The following is a 16,263-nucleotide window of genomic DNA, read 5'->3' as shown; positions in this document are numbered from 1 at the left end:
TGGAGTGCACGCCTCCCCTCAGGAAAGTAGTGCCTCGTGTGATGAAGGGGAACAAACAGAATTGTTGTTGTAGCGGTGGAACTAAACCACACCAGGAAATGCAATAGTAGCGCAGTGCCACTAGAAACATTTTATATACTGTCTATATCCTGTTGTTGCCACCTTTAAAACCTCCTTTCCTCTCGTGTGCTCAATGATAACATGCTTGAATGGTTTAAATAGATATGTACATGTTTCATGTCAACACCTTAACACCACAAATTACATATTCATTACAAAAATAACTAATTCTTGCTGTCATATGAAAACAGTGCTCAATGTAATCTATAACTAGAGATTTGATTGTAATCCCAGCAGCAGGCCTGACACACTGTACAGTGTGTGTGTGCAGGAGTAGAAATGTCACCACTAGGTACCTGTAAAGATGATACCAATGTCCCTGAGAGGATGGCAGTGCATTAAAACACAGGGTGGAAGGCAGGTTGGTGCTGAATTCTAATGCCTCATGTGTGGCTTGAGCTTTCATTTTTTTACAGGATGCAATAGGTGTCTGAGCAGTGCAGCAAGGAGCTGGGCTGATAGTGGGATACTTATTATAGCCCTAGCAACAGGAATTGGATTGGTGGCTGTGGAGAGTGAGCCTATCAGCTATTGGCTGGTGAGGAGGGCTGTTCAAAGCACAGAATTTCATCTCATGAAAGGTTCAGCGCAGCAAGCTGCAGCAAGAGGCTGCAGTCTCAGAGTGGGCGATATAGCAGCTTGCCACTCTTGCTTATCAATCACTTTCGGGCTCTGCTCCCAGTTTGAAACAGATTTGGAGCATTTCAAAGAGATAAGCTCCACCTTGGGTGTGAAAATACTACACTTGCATGCAAATATAAATGCCTGAAAGCTTTTTATGAGATAAAGAATAATGGTCCATTGTGTGTTGCACTATAACATTGTTCCTCTGATGCGATCATAAAATCTATTGCATTCTTTGATCTACGTCCTAATGTTGTAAATGACCGGCAGAACACCTTTATCAAAAGCCTCATATAAAATGTGGTCGGTCTCTGATGTGGCGGTATATCTCTGCTCTGCGATGCAGCTCATATGGACTCCATCTCTCGCTCACACACACATCCAGAAACCAACATACCTATGCACACAAAGGTGCTCGCGCATACACACAAAGACATACCCATCCGTATATGTGTGTGTGCACGCCCACACGCCCACACACATCCACACACACACTAGGTATATGCCCCACTATGGGTTACATAAGGTTATATGACTTCCTTCATCAGTGTGTAGGCAAGAGTCTTTGGAAGTCAATACAAAATTATTCAAAACTGGTGTGTTTAGCAATGAAGAGGAATGAGCTATGGCATTGTTGCTATGAGTCTAAATGGCCACAGTACAGACAGAAATAAAAATATAGATTAATACCGATAAACAAATAACTTTAATGGGCAACAGATGGCAACCAAAATTCCTCAGAGCATACAGTATGCATCCCATTTTCAACTACTGCCCCCCCCCTCCCCCTTACATGATAGTGTCTTGCTATTTTCCAGTACTGTAGGTCAGCTCTTCAAAGTAAAATGCTTTAGATGAAAAATTCTGTTGTTTAAACTTGGTATTGTGGATTAATTTAATTACTGATTATTCATTCAATAGGTTCTTTTTTTTTCTATTTCCCTTCAAATCTACGTTTTAATGTCATAGAAACAAGGATCAACATCAAACAGAATGAAAACTTAAAATACCAAAAGAAGAAAACCAGAGAGGAAAAACACAAATTAATAATTTAACAAGGAACACAATGCATGTATTCTTGTCAATGAATGAAATGCTCCTGACATGGTATTCAAAAACATGTGAAAAACAAGGAGAGAAACTTTCTGAGCTTCCACCCCTCAAAACACATAACTTAGAAATTCCAGTCTAGGAATCGACTCCATTATCATTTTTATGAGCCGTGTGGATTTTGAGCAGTTGCGACATGGGCTGAACGGCGTTAGGTTTTGCACACTATTACTCTGGTGAGCCTTCAAGGCCATCAACTCTCTACTGTTAAAAATAAATCAAGCAACTGTGACATACAGTGTGAGCTTACGGAGGCTGACTCATAATGTTGACATAATTGGCATAAGGTTTGCATGAACAAGGTTACGTGACTGACCTTAAGGCTTCTGGTTTCTCTCTTGAGCCATCACATTTGAAAGAAAAATAATGTCCCCCCAAAACTGCCATCGATTACATTTTCGAGAAAAATAATGTCCCAAGACTGCCATCTGTATCATATATTAATCTAATAATCTCTAGAACTAGCAGCATAATGAAGATAAATCCTTTCAGCAGCTTCCTGTGCTCCTAAGCAGCTTCCTAGTGTCTAAGGTTTGTTCTGAAGGTGTGAATTCTCACATTTGCTAATTGATAACCAATTCTATTGAATTGCCTATGATCCACCTGTGACTCCATTTGTGCATTGGTGTTGAATATTCATATCTATGTGCTGTACAGAGAGAGAAGTACCCACACATTTAAAAGTGAGGAACCATTGACGGGGCAAATATTACATCTTGCACACATGCTTGCAGGAACTTAAATACTGGCAGACTTTCATAAAAGTTAACTTGCAAATGAGGCATTTTAAAATAATGGTACAGGCACAAAAAAATTAAAGCACATATTGTACTTAGGGCACAAAACAAAGGGTTAAAACATTTTCTATGAAATGGGTGTCTTTAAAAGCAAATTTACTTATGGGTGACAATACAACAATACACTAGACCACCACGAAAATGGTGCATTTATAATTTAGTCATATTCTTTTTTATTATCATAGCTATTATTTAGGTTCTTGTGCAACTGCTACATAATGACTCACATTCAAGATATTTTGTCACTCAGGAACAGCTAAAAGGTATAAAAACAAACAAACAAAAAAATGTATACTGTCAGAAATAAAATATGGTCCATGTTGTGAATTCATAACAGAAACATTGATTCTGAAAACTTCACCATTATTAAAACTGGATAGCATGACAGAAAATGTACTTAAATACTGTTCAAAGAACAAAATATATCATAATCATACTTCAATGTGACGAACACCAGCTGGTAAGATTAAGTGATCACTGGTGGGTTTTTATCTTCCTTTTTTTTTCTTTCATTAACAAATTAAATACACATATTGCATGTCACTATAGCAACGCCCATTACAGGTCAATTTTTACGATCACCATTTTGGTATAGCAAATCAAAACCATAACAAAACGAAAAATAAATTAGAAATTAGAAATTAACATCAGACAAAGCCTGTTTTCTCAATCATATGAATACTTAACACCCACAGTATAAGTTAATAAAGTCAAGCTACTGTATATAAATACATCACCAGCATGCACAATATTGAATAATCGATATTATTGTTGTCATCATCTTACACTGAAGAAACAGTATAGTAGGCAAGTGCATTTAATAAAACAAACACAGAAGTAAACCACAAACTCTGAAGCTGCTTTTAGTTTTTTTTTTTTTTTTTTTTTTTTTTTTTTTTTTTCTGTTTTATATTCTTAAGTCTCTGCCTTTAGTAATCTTCACCTCCAAAAGAATCTATGGTTCCAGTGACATAGTTGGAGCAGATAAGAGACGGTACAATTCAGTGAGATGCCAAATACACTTTAGACAGAAAGAGGGAAATAAGCAATTCGTTTTTTTTTTTTTTTTTTGTGACCATTCCGCATTATTATAATTTACTACAATTTGAAATAAGCTGGGAAATTCGTCCAATTCAAAAACCTCTTTTCTAGTTTGGTAATCATAAGATTAATTTCAGTGGCTTTCAGGGCCCTCTCTGATATAGACTAGTACTGGAACCAATGCAAACTATTTTTGTGAGGCATTCCCATTCAAGCATTTTCTCTCTCAAGTGTCTCAAATGCATCTCTATCACGCAAAAACCTAACTAAGCAGCTTATCTTGATAGAACAAGATCAGTTCCTATGCCAGTGTGAGGCTGCCATTTCAATCCAACAACGACCACTTCAGGCTGATTGACTGACATATCAGTGGTTTTGGCAAATGTCAAAGAGAAAATCAAGAAGACGGAGGCCCTTTCAACTGTATATATATTTCTATATATATTTAAACTAAGATTTAACCTCCACTCTCACCTCTCTTTTGATTCTTTTCTTTTAACACATGGAAAAATAAAGAACTGCTGCTGCGGTAGTATCATCGGCAAAAGCGGCTGCCAAAGTCCACCGGCCCTTCATATTTTTTTTTTTTTCGAAGTGTGGTTTCTCTTTAATTGTTGCCCTCCCCTCCCTCGTCATCCTGCTGGTCACTTGTCCACAGTGTCAAGTTGTCTCGGAGCAGCTGCATGATGAGAGTGGAGTCTTTGTAGGAGTCCTCGTTGAGGGTGTCGAGCTCGGCGATGGCGTCATCGAAGGCGGTCTTGGCCAGATGACAGGCCTGCTCTGGGGCATTCTGGATCTCGTAGTAAAACACAGAGTAGTTGAGAGCCAAGCCCAGGCGGATGGGGTGGGTGGGCTGCATGTGCTCCTTGCTGATCTCGTGAGCCTCGTTGTAGGCCTTCTCCGACGACTCCACCACCGTGGCTCGCTTCTCTCCCGTGGCCACCTCGGCCAGGTACCGGTAGTAGTCGCCCTTCATCTTCAGGTAGAACACCTTGCTCTCGTGCTGCGTCTCGCTGCAGTTCTTGATCAGGAAGTTGTCCAGAAGGTTGAGCACATCCTGGCACACGGCCTCCAGCTCCTTCTCAATCTTCTCCCGGTAGGCCCTCACCATCTCAATCTTCTTCTCATTGCCGTCAGCCGAGGTCTTCTGCTCAATGCTGGAGATAACCCTCCAGGAAGAGCGTCGGGCCCCCACCACATTCTTATAGGCCACGGACAAGAGGTTCCTCTCTTCATTGGACAGGGCCTCATTCAGCTCTGTTACCTGGAGGAGGGAGAGGAGGGACGATTGGTCACTAGTGTCAGAGAACAAGCTTTAATTAACAGCACGTACACCTCGAACATATCAGAGCGTAAGCACGTCCGACCGAATGCACTGGATTCAGAGCACATGTTTTCACATGATATGATCCTGACTAACAGCACAGCGCGCAGATCGGGGAGCGAGCAAGATTTCATTTGTCATGTGCAATATCCAGTTTCCATGGCAATCCGTTCATTTAGTGCACCAGTAGCTCCAGCTGCCATGTGGACAGCTATTGCTAGTTAGAGAGAAACCTTATTCAAGATAGTCGGGAGTGGGGGTTGGGGAGGGGAGAGCAAAAGGGAGGCCTAGAGATGTCTAAAATGTTCCCACGAGCACTCCAGGGCAGCTGCACTGTAAGTGAAAACCATCACTGCACAGGCGGTTCACATGTCCCAGTGACCTTCTCTATGGCTAAAACTGACCTTTTCACCTGTCTAAAACACTACGCCATGACATCACTCTCTTACAGTGGGCTTCATATGGATCGAGAGCAAAAATGTAAATCAAATCAACTTTCATCGATACGACTGGATAGCTCAGTTATTACTTGACCTGCGAAATAAACCTTGCATTGAAAAGATGGCTTTTTTCCCCCCAAATCAATATCTGCAGAGGAGTGGCATTGTGTAGAAACAAAGAATGGGTTAAGATTCACTAAGACCTTCACCCCTCAGAGAAAATACAGCTTATAATTGCCCTCTGTGTGAAATGGTTGTCCTCAGTGGGCTAACATTTCTCCTCTCTCATGAGCTGTTTTGACATTCTCTTCCAGGCAGAATAGCACAAAGATGGCGCAGGGATAGCTGACGTCACACACACTGAGAGGATGGAGAAGAGGGCACAACCTATAGAGACGGAAGGCCTTTTTCCTTCCTGTCCAAAAAAAAAAAAAGAAACCCTTTATATAGACCTATTGATTGCACACAATTTCAGAAAAAAAGGAGTGTGTGAAATATACAACCAATTCAAACAGGCCTATATCCATCAAATAGCTCGACTGTGGTATTTTCAGAGCAAAGAAATAGGTCACCAACCACAAATGCGATGATTTAATGTGTAGATTGGTTTACTCTTATACTGAAGTCTGTTATTTTTATTTTATTTTTTTTTTTTTTTCAAATCACTGAAATGCATCACACTGACACAATCACCTCATTGTTCAGTCATACATACTGTACGGGCTGGGCTGTTTGGCAAGCCTCGAAAAACATCACTGACATAAATTATCATCCAAAACAATAACTACCAACACCATCACTTCTTACTGAAATAAACACACATTTTGTTCAGGAAGCTACGTAAATCTGTGAGAATATGCATAATCGAGATGTGTTTTTTTTTATGAGGTGGGTAGTTTCATGTAAAAATGTCACTGGTTTTCATTTCTGGCTGCAATGGCAAGGGATTCCCTTTGGTTAGAGAGTGCGAGTACACACCCCTGCAAAAAGGCCTAGTTTGGACTGCACTGACATGGCAGATTGTTTAAAGGGAAAGGCATCCCTCCATGCACACATCATGCCACCTCTTGCGACCACAAACGCTCCTTGACAAATGATGCACAGTGGCTGCTCCAATGGTTGTAAAGAGGATATAACTAAATTTTCCTTGATTAAAAAAAAGGTGCCTTTTTATGGATTTTAACCTGTGCAAGCTCATACAGGCCCAACAAAGACTACCAGGCCGCTAGTAGTTTCAGTTTGAGGCGGGGTGACAAAGCATTTTTTCCTTCCTAGCACATTTTCCCCCAGCGATAAATCTAGTTTGAGGAATGTCTTAACGTCAGTGATAGGGGCTGACAAAAGACAATGGCTCTGCCCTCAGCGCCGGCCAAGCAGTTGTGAGAGGTCCTCTGAGGCAGGCCACCCATGTCATCCTCATGCCACCATGTCACCAGCAAATATCCAAACACATATGAGGATAATTCCTCCAGATTCCCACAAATTGCTATGGATATCATGAGGGAGCGTGCATCTGGCTCGGAAAGAGCGCGGTGAAAAAACAACCCTGCACACAATGAAACAGGGATTGTACGCAGAATGATCATTTGTGAGGCTCAAAGTTGTACAATAGAGGAAAACACAAAGCCCACAACACCAAATCTGATCATATTGACTCACTGCAATATGACAAAGAATATTCTAGAGAGATTCTACTGCCTCCTACGTTTGTTTAGAGTAAAGAGCTGTTCCTGGGCTCTTTGTGGACCGTTTTTAAAACACCCCTGCTCAAAAAAAAAAAAAAAAAAAAAAAAAAATCCCTGAAGCTGCCTATGGAATTCAAAATAAATAAATAAATAGTTTATCATCTGTGTCAGCTCACGTATTTTCTTTTTTAAATATTGTGGTTAACAGGAGGCTGGAATACAGGCATTGATAGGCATTTTCCGAGTAACATCACATGGCTCTCAACAGTAGCCTTTATACTCGGCTTAATGGAGGCGGGGTAAAGAAAATAAATCAGTAAATGCAGCAGAATAGCACACCGGCGACAAAAAATGAGAGATGTCATTGCCGGCTGAGTGGTCAGTGTTACAGGCCCCTGTGCATTTTCATTGTAATATTTCTTCATTGTAACGCTATGGCCAGCAGAAAGGCACCGCCCAAGGAGCGGACGAGCCACATTTGGAATCGACTCTGAGCCCTCGATGAATTTGCGACACACACTCACACACACACAGAGGCAAAAAATGGCAATACATCGAATCGAGTTATTTTCGCATGATGTCCAATAGCAGTGCAGTAATGTTTCATTGTAAGCCATATCCCCAACATTTACTGGCAGCAGACCTTTGAATGAAACACAGACGGTCCTCCACAGTGGAGACTGCGGGCCGATCCTCTGTGTGCTCACCCAAATCCAGCACCAGCACAATAGACCTCTTCCCATCCCGCATGTCATGATTTTTGGAATAGACTTACCGATTTCATTGCAGCTGCCATATCATCATATCGTTCAGCCTGTTCAGCCAGCCTGGCTTTCTGCACCAGCTGCTCGCGATCAACCATTTTTCACTAGGTTTGGTTGTTTCTCTTAACCGTTGTACTTGATTTAGGGATGAAATGATGGATATTATAATCGCAATGCAGTGAAATCCTACGCGAACCTAGTGCTGCAGCTGTTCCCTGCTGTCTGTGCTCCGTGCAGACGGGACACCCTCTCTCCCCCCACCCCTGCTCACACTCTCCCCCGGCTGCGTCACTCAGAAAGGTGGGTGTCTTTGCCAATGATGTAACACTCCTTACATGGGAACCAGAGCCCCTGCATATAGGGATGAGAGCATCGCTCATGGCTCTGTGGGAAATGGAGTCCTGTTACTGCGCACTGGAGCGGAGGGCATGTGGCGCGAGGTCAGGACAGGGGGTCCCAAAGTGTGGGGTCCAGGCATGGGACAGGGGGACATGAACCCCCTCTTCACCCACACACAGCTTTTAATTTTTTATTTCTTTGTCTCCTCACTTTATAGACTTTATAGATGAGTCAGTTGCAGTTGCTCAATTCTCAAGAGAAGAAATAAATCATAAGAAATAAAAATAAATAAAAAATATAAAAATATGTGCCAGACAGGCTATCCAGACATTGCACAGCAACAATAGTACGGCACACAAATCTACCTATCAACGCTAGAAGAGAAAATAAATATGTTTAGAAAAATAAACGCAACAAATAAGAAAAGTAAATAAAGTAGTTCAATACAAAGAATATAAGAAAAAGAAAAAAAAAAACCCTTTGCATAGCCTACCTTATAAGAGTAATACAAAATAAAATATACTAAAATATATCTATAGACATTTCACCTGTGAACCTTTGCATAGACTTTATGTATAATGAAATATATCTGCAAAATCTATATAATAGAATAATTACTTATAGAAAAGATGTATAATCATAATGTATATATCTAATATAATTTCCGTACGGCGAGACTTGCAGACTTGGTCCAGCGTTATGGAATACATTTTTATAATGTATGTAATTCAACATATAAGTTGAGAATTTATTTGAGGAGTCACATTTTTCTGTGAGTATCAAACATGAATATGCTCTACTGTGACAATGTAACAGGACAGAGGTTTTCAGTCCCATCCTCAGGCACCCCCACTAACATTTTTGTTCAGGTCTTGGGCTATCACACCTCTTAGTCTGTCAGCTAGTTAGTAAAGCCTTTATTAACTCACATGTGCTAGCCCAAGAGCTGAACTGATAATATAATATTTGGGGTTCTCGTAGTCCTGGAATGGAAACACCTGTGATACGATAAAGTCTTTTAAGCATCACTAAAGTGACAGTGAAGATTTTTGTGTCTTCCTCCACTCACTGTTACTGAGATAAAAAATCTAACCAAGTTGAACATTGACATCGATTTACATCAACACATGTAAATATGTCATATATCTGCGAACTAGCTGATCTATCCTGAGGCATGTGAGGTTGTGTAAAAGGGCAGGAAATTAAACTGCAAAAACGTTTATGGGTCAGGACCCTTAGATGCCCATAGCTACACCCTTGGATCCACTCAACAGGGTCTGCTGGTGGAAAGGAGGACTTTCAGGAGCGCCCAGCTTCAGGAGCACCCACAGTTTGGTGTGGTTAAGGCTGTGGTTAGGATGAGGGGCTTGTTCTGGGAGGTGTGTATTCCCATAAGTGTGCAGGTCTTTGTGTTCACTGCCACACCCCTTTTGGTCCATCAGGCGTCCTTGAGCAGTTTCCAAGAAATGGGTCGGTTTCAGGTTTATTTTGTCCCTTATATGTTAACACAGTGAGAAAATGTAGAATGGCTGCTTTGATTCAAGTATTCCCCGTCTCTACTATTGCCTCCCTACCTGCTGCAGCACAGTTATTCAGCTCTATACTTATTATTGTCATATCTAACACAAATCTCTGCAGACAGGACTATATCAGTCTATCCCATCCATCAGTTTTCAAACCACTTATCCAGGTCACGGTTATGGTGGCAACAGTTCAAGCAGAGCAGCCTAGACATCCATTAACCCAGCAACCTCCTCCAGCTCCTCCCCCTGGGTACCGGCTGGGAAATGTAGTCCCTCCAGACCGACTCCTCCCAGTCAGCCATCCCTGCTGGGTGTGCCCAAACCACTAGAGAGTAAATGTAGATTCTAGGGTTCAGTGTTGAAACTCTGATAAAGTTATTGGATAAAAGATAAGGCAACGTTAAGACTGTCTGTGAAAGGTGAATTCAGTTCTGTCAAGGCTCATGTGGATCTCTGAGCACAAAACAAGCTCAACATACATTAGGTTTACTATCATTTCATGGTAAAACGCCACAACTGTTTGTGTTTTTGGAAAAGTTACATCGAGACACTGATTTTTCTTGCTAAGTTTGTGTCAGTTGCAGGTAACTCTGTGTCCTTCGGATGGCTCAGTAGCTGACAGCTTGCACTGCACCAGCTGCATCACACAAGACATACAGTGTCACATCTCTACAACACCTCAACAACGGCTCGACTCCGAGATCCTCCCAGATTGCTGAGCTCTTCATCCTGTCAATGAGAGTGAGCCTTTGGTGACCCTGGGAGCATTGGTGTCGGGAGCACGGTGCATCTCAGGTAGGGACAGCCGAGGCAAGCCGGTCCCAGGAGAGAGGCCAGGCAAACAGTGAACCTATCCCTATCAGTTCCAGCGAGATTGGAGAGGACCTCGCTGGGAACAGGGATATCAGGGCTCACTCCTGGAGCTGAGCCTGGGAGTCTGAATTCCTCAAGAAGCAGTGGAGGGTCGCCTCTTGTAAGGTGAAGGGTGAGGATCGGGTGAAATGCTTGTTGGGCAATGGAGAGGGGAAAGCAGAACCAGGCGTGATGGACTTAAGCAACAGAAATTGGCTCTCAGAGCTGTGGTTTCATAACACAAAATGTTACCCAGTGAAAGTCTATAGTCTGTTGCTGAACTATATGAAGACTGTTGACCTTAACAATGTAGGGAACCCCTTTTAGATTACATAATCAGAGGATACACTTGGGTATCAACTGCTGGGGCAGCAAAATATCCCCTTTAGGGTCAATATACAACTGACACAGTTTCAGTTTCTGGCCTGGCAACAAGGTCGAATGATCTTTAAAAAATGATGATCTTTTTGTTGTTGTTCCTGTGTAAGCGTAAGGCCTGATTCCAGCGAGGTTGCAGTTATGGTTTAAGTTTAAAAAAAAAAAAAAAAACCTCCTTCTTTTAGCGTTTTCTTTGAAGGTTAATAGGCTCTTGCAGCACTGTTCAGTACCAGCTTAATACCCAGTAGATTTTCATATAACTACTGCTGTAGCTTAAATAGCCTTACAGGGCTGGGTTACTCTTACAACTCCTATGTTCTGAATGTCTCTAACCATCATAACCAAATTCATATCACATTTCAATAATATATTTTTAATCATGGCATAATAATTTTTGCAAGGCAGCTCACAGGATGTCCACGGACAGTAATCCGAGATCACAGCATTTCCTGTTCTCAAGGCCATATGCTGGTGAGCGATGCAAAGGGCAAACTCTGCTGGTGAGATTGGATTTTTTTTTTTTTTTTTTTGGCCCTCCTGAGAGCAGAACACACTTCCTGAAGGCAGGAGTTATGAATCATATCATCTTCATATTCATCTCCATACACTGAGAACCACCAGTGGGTTTTACAGTCTCCGTAAATTCCTGTACTCTAGTTTCACAAACCAAGCTGAGCAGCACAGACCACTGGCAGCAGCTGAGGCGACTACTCACAGCTCCCTCCTCTGGCAGACAGTGGCAATGAAAACATCAAGTATGAATCATCATGTTGCACAGTGTAGCCTTGATTTAGAAAATATGAAATTTTGTTGTACAATTCAGTTTATGTGTATTTTTAAGGGTGATACCAATAGTATATATATTTTTGTGAGGCTGCAAATAGCCAAATATTTTGTGCCCATGCTCACTATATATGAATTTGATTGTCTTTAAAAAACAAAATTAAATGACTCAGTGTTTGCCTTTTAAATCATTTTTCAAATGGAAAAGCCTCTGAGACAGAAACCTAAATTATTTTAGATTTAGCCGCTCATTAAAGCCCACAGGAGCCATGTAACCAGTGAAAATTTTAGTGCATTTGAATTTACAATTATATATTTGAAAAGTGAAAAGAAAAAAAAAAGTAGGTTTTATAGACGATGGATCAGAATTCAATAATTTAATAACTGGCCAATACAATATATTGCCTAACTGTTATATCAGTCTAATCTAAGCAGATACATACGTATTGAAGAGAGGAAGAAAAGATTCATCAGGAGCTTTTGCCTCTAACATAATGAAGAAGATGTCCGCATTTCAATTACATAAGAACGAGTGTTTGTGAATGATGAAGTGTGCGTATTAATCAAAGACGCGTCCTGTTTGTGAGAGGGCAAATGAACGTAACGGCAAGTTAGGAGCATGAATAAGTGCCCTGTCACCTGGCTTCAGCTGGCATCAGCAGAAACAAATCTAGGAAGGCACTCAAAGGAGGATTTAAAAGTCTCAAACGTCAGACGATTATTTCTGTCCACCTAGCTCTGACTTTCCACCGCCTTCACCTTACCTGGCTTTCACACCCATGTGGTGAGCTTCTTGCCTCTACCGCTCTCTCTCTCTCTTTCTGGCACACACACGCACACACACACCGCCTAGCTCGTCTGAATCTCTCTCCCTTTCCGGAGGAGGAAGATTATCACCTGCTGACCTGGCCAGTGGTCAAAAGAGGAAATGCTGGTTATCGCTGATGACCTAAATAGGTCAAGTCATGATAGAGGAGGAGTCAAGTCTTGTGAAATATGCAGCTAAATATGCAGATAAAATCTGTGAGTGTTGTTATTGATATTGCGTACGACAGATTTTATACATGGCGCTATATGTATACGTTTTTCCCCCATGGTTTCCCCTCAAAAAGCCTCACCAGCCCCAACAATGGGCCCATGTCCTGCCATTACTTTACGCTGTGGTCTCACTGTCCTGCAGGCAGTGCTGAGGCATTGAAATACCCATCTGTTTCAAAGAGGATTAGTCACTGTACCTGCAGCTTAGCTTAGTTACCTCAAATAAGGATAAGGGAGAGGCTACTGTCTCCAGTGGCCATCTGTCTGCCAGGAGCAGTGAATGCTCACACGGGTGTACTGTAAATGGAGGGCATGCTGGAGCTGGATGTTTTGATATACCCAGATGAAGTGAGGTTTGCTACACCAGACGATCTCAGAGAATGGGAACTTGAGACTGCAAGTCAGTCGCCTACACCTGCAGTACGACTCTTTGTGGCGCTTTACCCTTACAACCCTGCTGCGATGTCTCCAAACACTGAAACGGCTGCAGAGGAGCTGCCTTTTGTACCGGGCCAGATCATCAAGGTAGAGCATTTGTGTGTGTGTGTGTGTGTGTGTGTGTGTGTGTGTGTGTGTGTGTGTTTGTGTGTGTGGGTGGGGGGGTCTCTTTGATTTTGCAACTTGATTTAAAAATGGTGCAGTGTAATGCTCATGATGCATATTTTTATGATGTACTCTTTAACTACACAGGCATGTACAGCTCAGTTATGTTTGAGTGTGCTGACAGTTGAAATCATACACCGCAGGTGATCAGTTAAAAAAAAAAAAAAACTGCTGTTTTTTTTTCCTCCTGAGAGAGTGATGGCGCTTCCTGTTTGTTCGAGATGTAGGCCTAGGCGGACTTGATGCGTGAAAAAGCTACATGTTTTTCCCCCTTCATTTCCTGTTACTATTTGCAACCGATTGATGCTGATTTGATAACTTTTCACTCATTCTGTCTACTACAGCACAGTGCAAATATATGTGTATATTGCACATTTGGCCAAATTGATTATTCCTTAACCAACTAAATATATAGTAAAATAAAATAAGCATGTCTACATTTGTTAGGTCATTGGAGATAAGGACTCTGACGGATTCTACCACGGTGAGTCCGGTGGCCTCTCTGGTTATGTGCCAAGCAACTTGGTGGCTGAAGTCCCAGTGGACAATGAGTACGTGAAGTACCACCTCATGCAGCAGGGATTCCTCCCTGTCGAAAACGCAGGTAACCCTTCTGCCACCATGGGACTCTGCTGTAGCGCTCTGGCTGAATGGGTCAGCGATTTAGCTCAGAGGTTAGAAAAACAGGCCTGTTACTGGAAAGACGCCAGTTCAAATCCTGGACAATCTGCAGAAATCTGGGTGAGAGCAATGGATGAAAATCACTCTCCCTTTCCTCAAAAAACTACGATACAGTTGCTCTTGAGCAAAGCACATGTCACCCATTTGCAGTGAGCAGCAGCAGGAGACTGTGTTTGCACTAGGCAACTTCACATTGTCAGTGTGTGTAAAGGTTACTAAAAAGAGCAGGCACGGCAGGTGCTTCCCTGGATGAATAAAGATAAAAAAAAAAAAATAGAATAGATTAGAAGTAGTAGTCCAAATTATTGCTGAATAGCATGCAGATACAGTAACACATACAGTGAGAGTGGAAATTTCCAAAACTACTTCTGACAGATGCTATGTATGTTGCTGCATGGAATAATCACTCTTTCAAGCTGTGAATGAAAATATATTCACCTGATGTTCACCTTTTAATGTCATGTTTTGAGGTCTGATGCCCTAACTGGCTACTATTCATGCACCTCATCCCTTTTAATAATTTCTTTCCATTCTGTGTTGACCAGCAGGTCCGTCTGCACAACCAGATCCGAGCGACACATCCAGTATTCCTGACGACGTCGTTGTCCGGAGAATGGTGACCTTATTCGAGTATGATCCATGGGAAAGTTCGCCCAACGTTGACAGTGAGGTGAGCACGGCACGCTACAGCCTCATGAGCCACTTATTGACTACATTGTCTAATCCAGGCTGTTCTATAATCCCCTTGCTGAATGTGAAAAATGAAAGAATAAAAACAAACTCTGCGCCTTTCCTCTCTTACAGGCTGAACTTGGCTTTCGTGCGGGAGACATTATATATGTGTTTGGTGACATGGATCAAGATGGATTCTACTATGTGAGTGGCTTATGATTGGAATTATGATGATGATCATGGCGATTGTCAAGTAGCTCTTAAATGCTGACTTTGGCTACTACCTTTGTCTCAATTTAGGGGGACCTTCATGGACGACGAGGCTTGGTGCCATCAAACTATCTAGAGCCGCTACCGTGGAATTAAGACTGATATCAGATATGCCAAGACTCAGATACAGTGAAAAATCAGGTTTAATTTAAAAAAAAAAAAAAAAAAAGCTAAAGGGACATTTTGTCTGTATTTATCAAACATTTTTTTTTATGTTTTTATCCACCAGTATACTGTACCGGCAAAGTAGCTGCTTTAGATTGAAGATGAGGCTTTATCTCATCTATTTTGTGCGGCAAATTATAAGCCCAGCTTTATATGATCAGGAAACTGCCAAATGAAAAAAAAAAAAAAAAAAAAAGTCACGCCATACAGTTGTGAGATAAATCTTTAATTTATTTAAAAAAAGAAAAATTACAAAAACAGAGTAAACACTGTAATGTGGATGATCTTCAGCAGTTTGTTCACAGTCTGGCTAGGGTAAACTGACTTTGCTTCTGCCCTATGCATTTCCACATTAAGTTGAATATCAGCCAAAGGTTACATATGCAATATAAAATTTTATATATGTATATAGAAACATTGTGCTATGAAAAATCTAAACTTTTCTAATCATACCTGATGGCAATGGCTAGATTATTTTAGCCTTAAAGTACACTTCTAAGTCTCAGATGATTGCTGACCAGAGTGTATGACTATAGTGTGTTCATGTTTGCCTTATATACTATTTATACATTTTCTATTCTGGGCTCATAGTCTTTTCATGAGTTAACAGTGAACATTTTTGTTCTCAAGTGTTTGATACAAACACAACAGTTTTGCAGCAATTTTTATGGGAAATACTTAACAGAAACTTTCTATGAAGCAAATGATTAGTGCTACTTTATTCATATCTATGCAAAATATCAACAGCAGAAAAAAATAAAATAAACTTGAATTTTGACAAGCAACTGCTTTTTTGTTTGTTTCCATGAAAAAGAATAAAAAAAAAAAAGTCAACATATGATGGACACACAATGTAAAATGAATTAGTAACAACTACATGTACGCTGATGTTCACATTGGAGTGATCCTGAAAACTTTCCTAAGTATCAGCCGGCCTCTTCTGTCATTTTCCTCTGCAGCCAACAGTATACTCATCCATAAAGTAGGAAACACTACACTGTATAGTGAAGTTTAGTAGTGCTTTCTACTTTATGGGTGACAACACTGTACATCA

General features: G+C 41.2%; 2 protein-coding genes across 3 annotated transcripts; one reads left to right on the top strand and one right to left on the bottom strand.

The window, feature by feature from the left end:
- Positions 1–1,431: 1,431 nt before the first annotated feature.
- On the bottom strand, positions 1,432–8,163 carry ywhag2 (3-monooxygenase/tryptophan 5-monooxygenase activation protein, gamma polypeptide 2). Its single transcript, XM_030067459.1, has 2 exons — positions 7,917–8,163; positions 1,432–4,956 (listed from the first exon to the last, which is right to left on the bottom strand). Exons 1-2 carry the CDS (start codon positions 8,001–8,003, stop codon positions 4,300–4,302), a joined length of 744 nt encoding a protein of 247 aa, XP_029923319.1. The 5' UTR covers positions 8,004–8,163; the 3' UTR covers positions 1,432–4,299.
- Positions 8,164–13,054: 4,891 nt separating this feature from the next.
- On the top strand, positions 13,055–15,994 carry LOC115370437 (RIMS-binding protein 2). Of its 2 annotated transcripts, none has more exons than XM_030067461.1 (5): positions 13,055–13,343; positions 13,869–14,025; positions 14,651–14,772; positions 14,907–14,978; positions 15,075–15,994. In XM_030067461.1, exons 1-5 carry the CDS (start codon positions 13,122–13,124, stop codon positions 15,138–15,140), a joined length of 639 nt encoding a protein of 212 aa, XP_029923321.1. In that variant the 5' UTR covers positions 13,055–13,121; the 3' UTR covers positions 15,141–15,994. The 2 variants fall into 2 exon arrangements, with proteins under 2 accessions (XP_029923321.1, XP_029923320.1); XM_030067460.1 differs by having other exon boundaries at positions 14,648–14,772.
- Positions 15,995–16,263: the final 269 nt, after the last annotated feature.

Source organism: Myripristis murdjan, chromosome 13 (assembly GCF_902150065.1).
Source record: "Myripristis murdjan chromosome 13, fMyrMur1.1, whole genome shotgun sequence".
NCBI classification, from domain to species: Eukaryota; Metazoa; Chordata; class Actinopteri; order Holocentriformes; family Holocentridae; genus Myripristis; species Myripristis murdjan.
The sequence above is the reverse complement of the archived record's forward strand: the minus strand, read 5'-3'. Positions and strand labels throughout refer to the sequence as shown.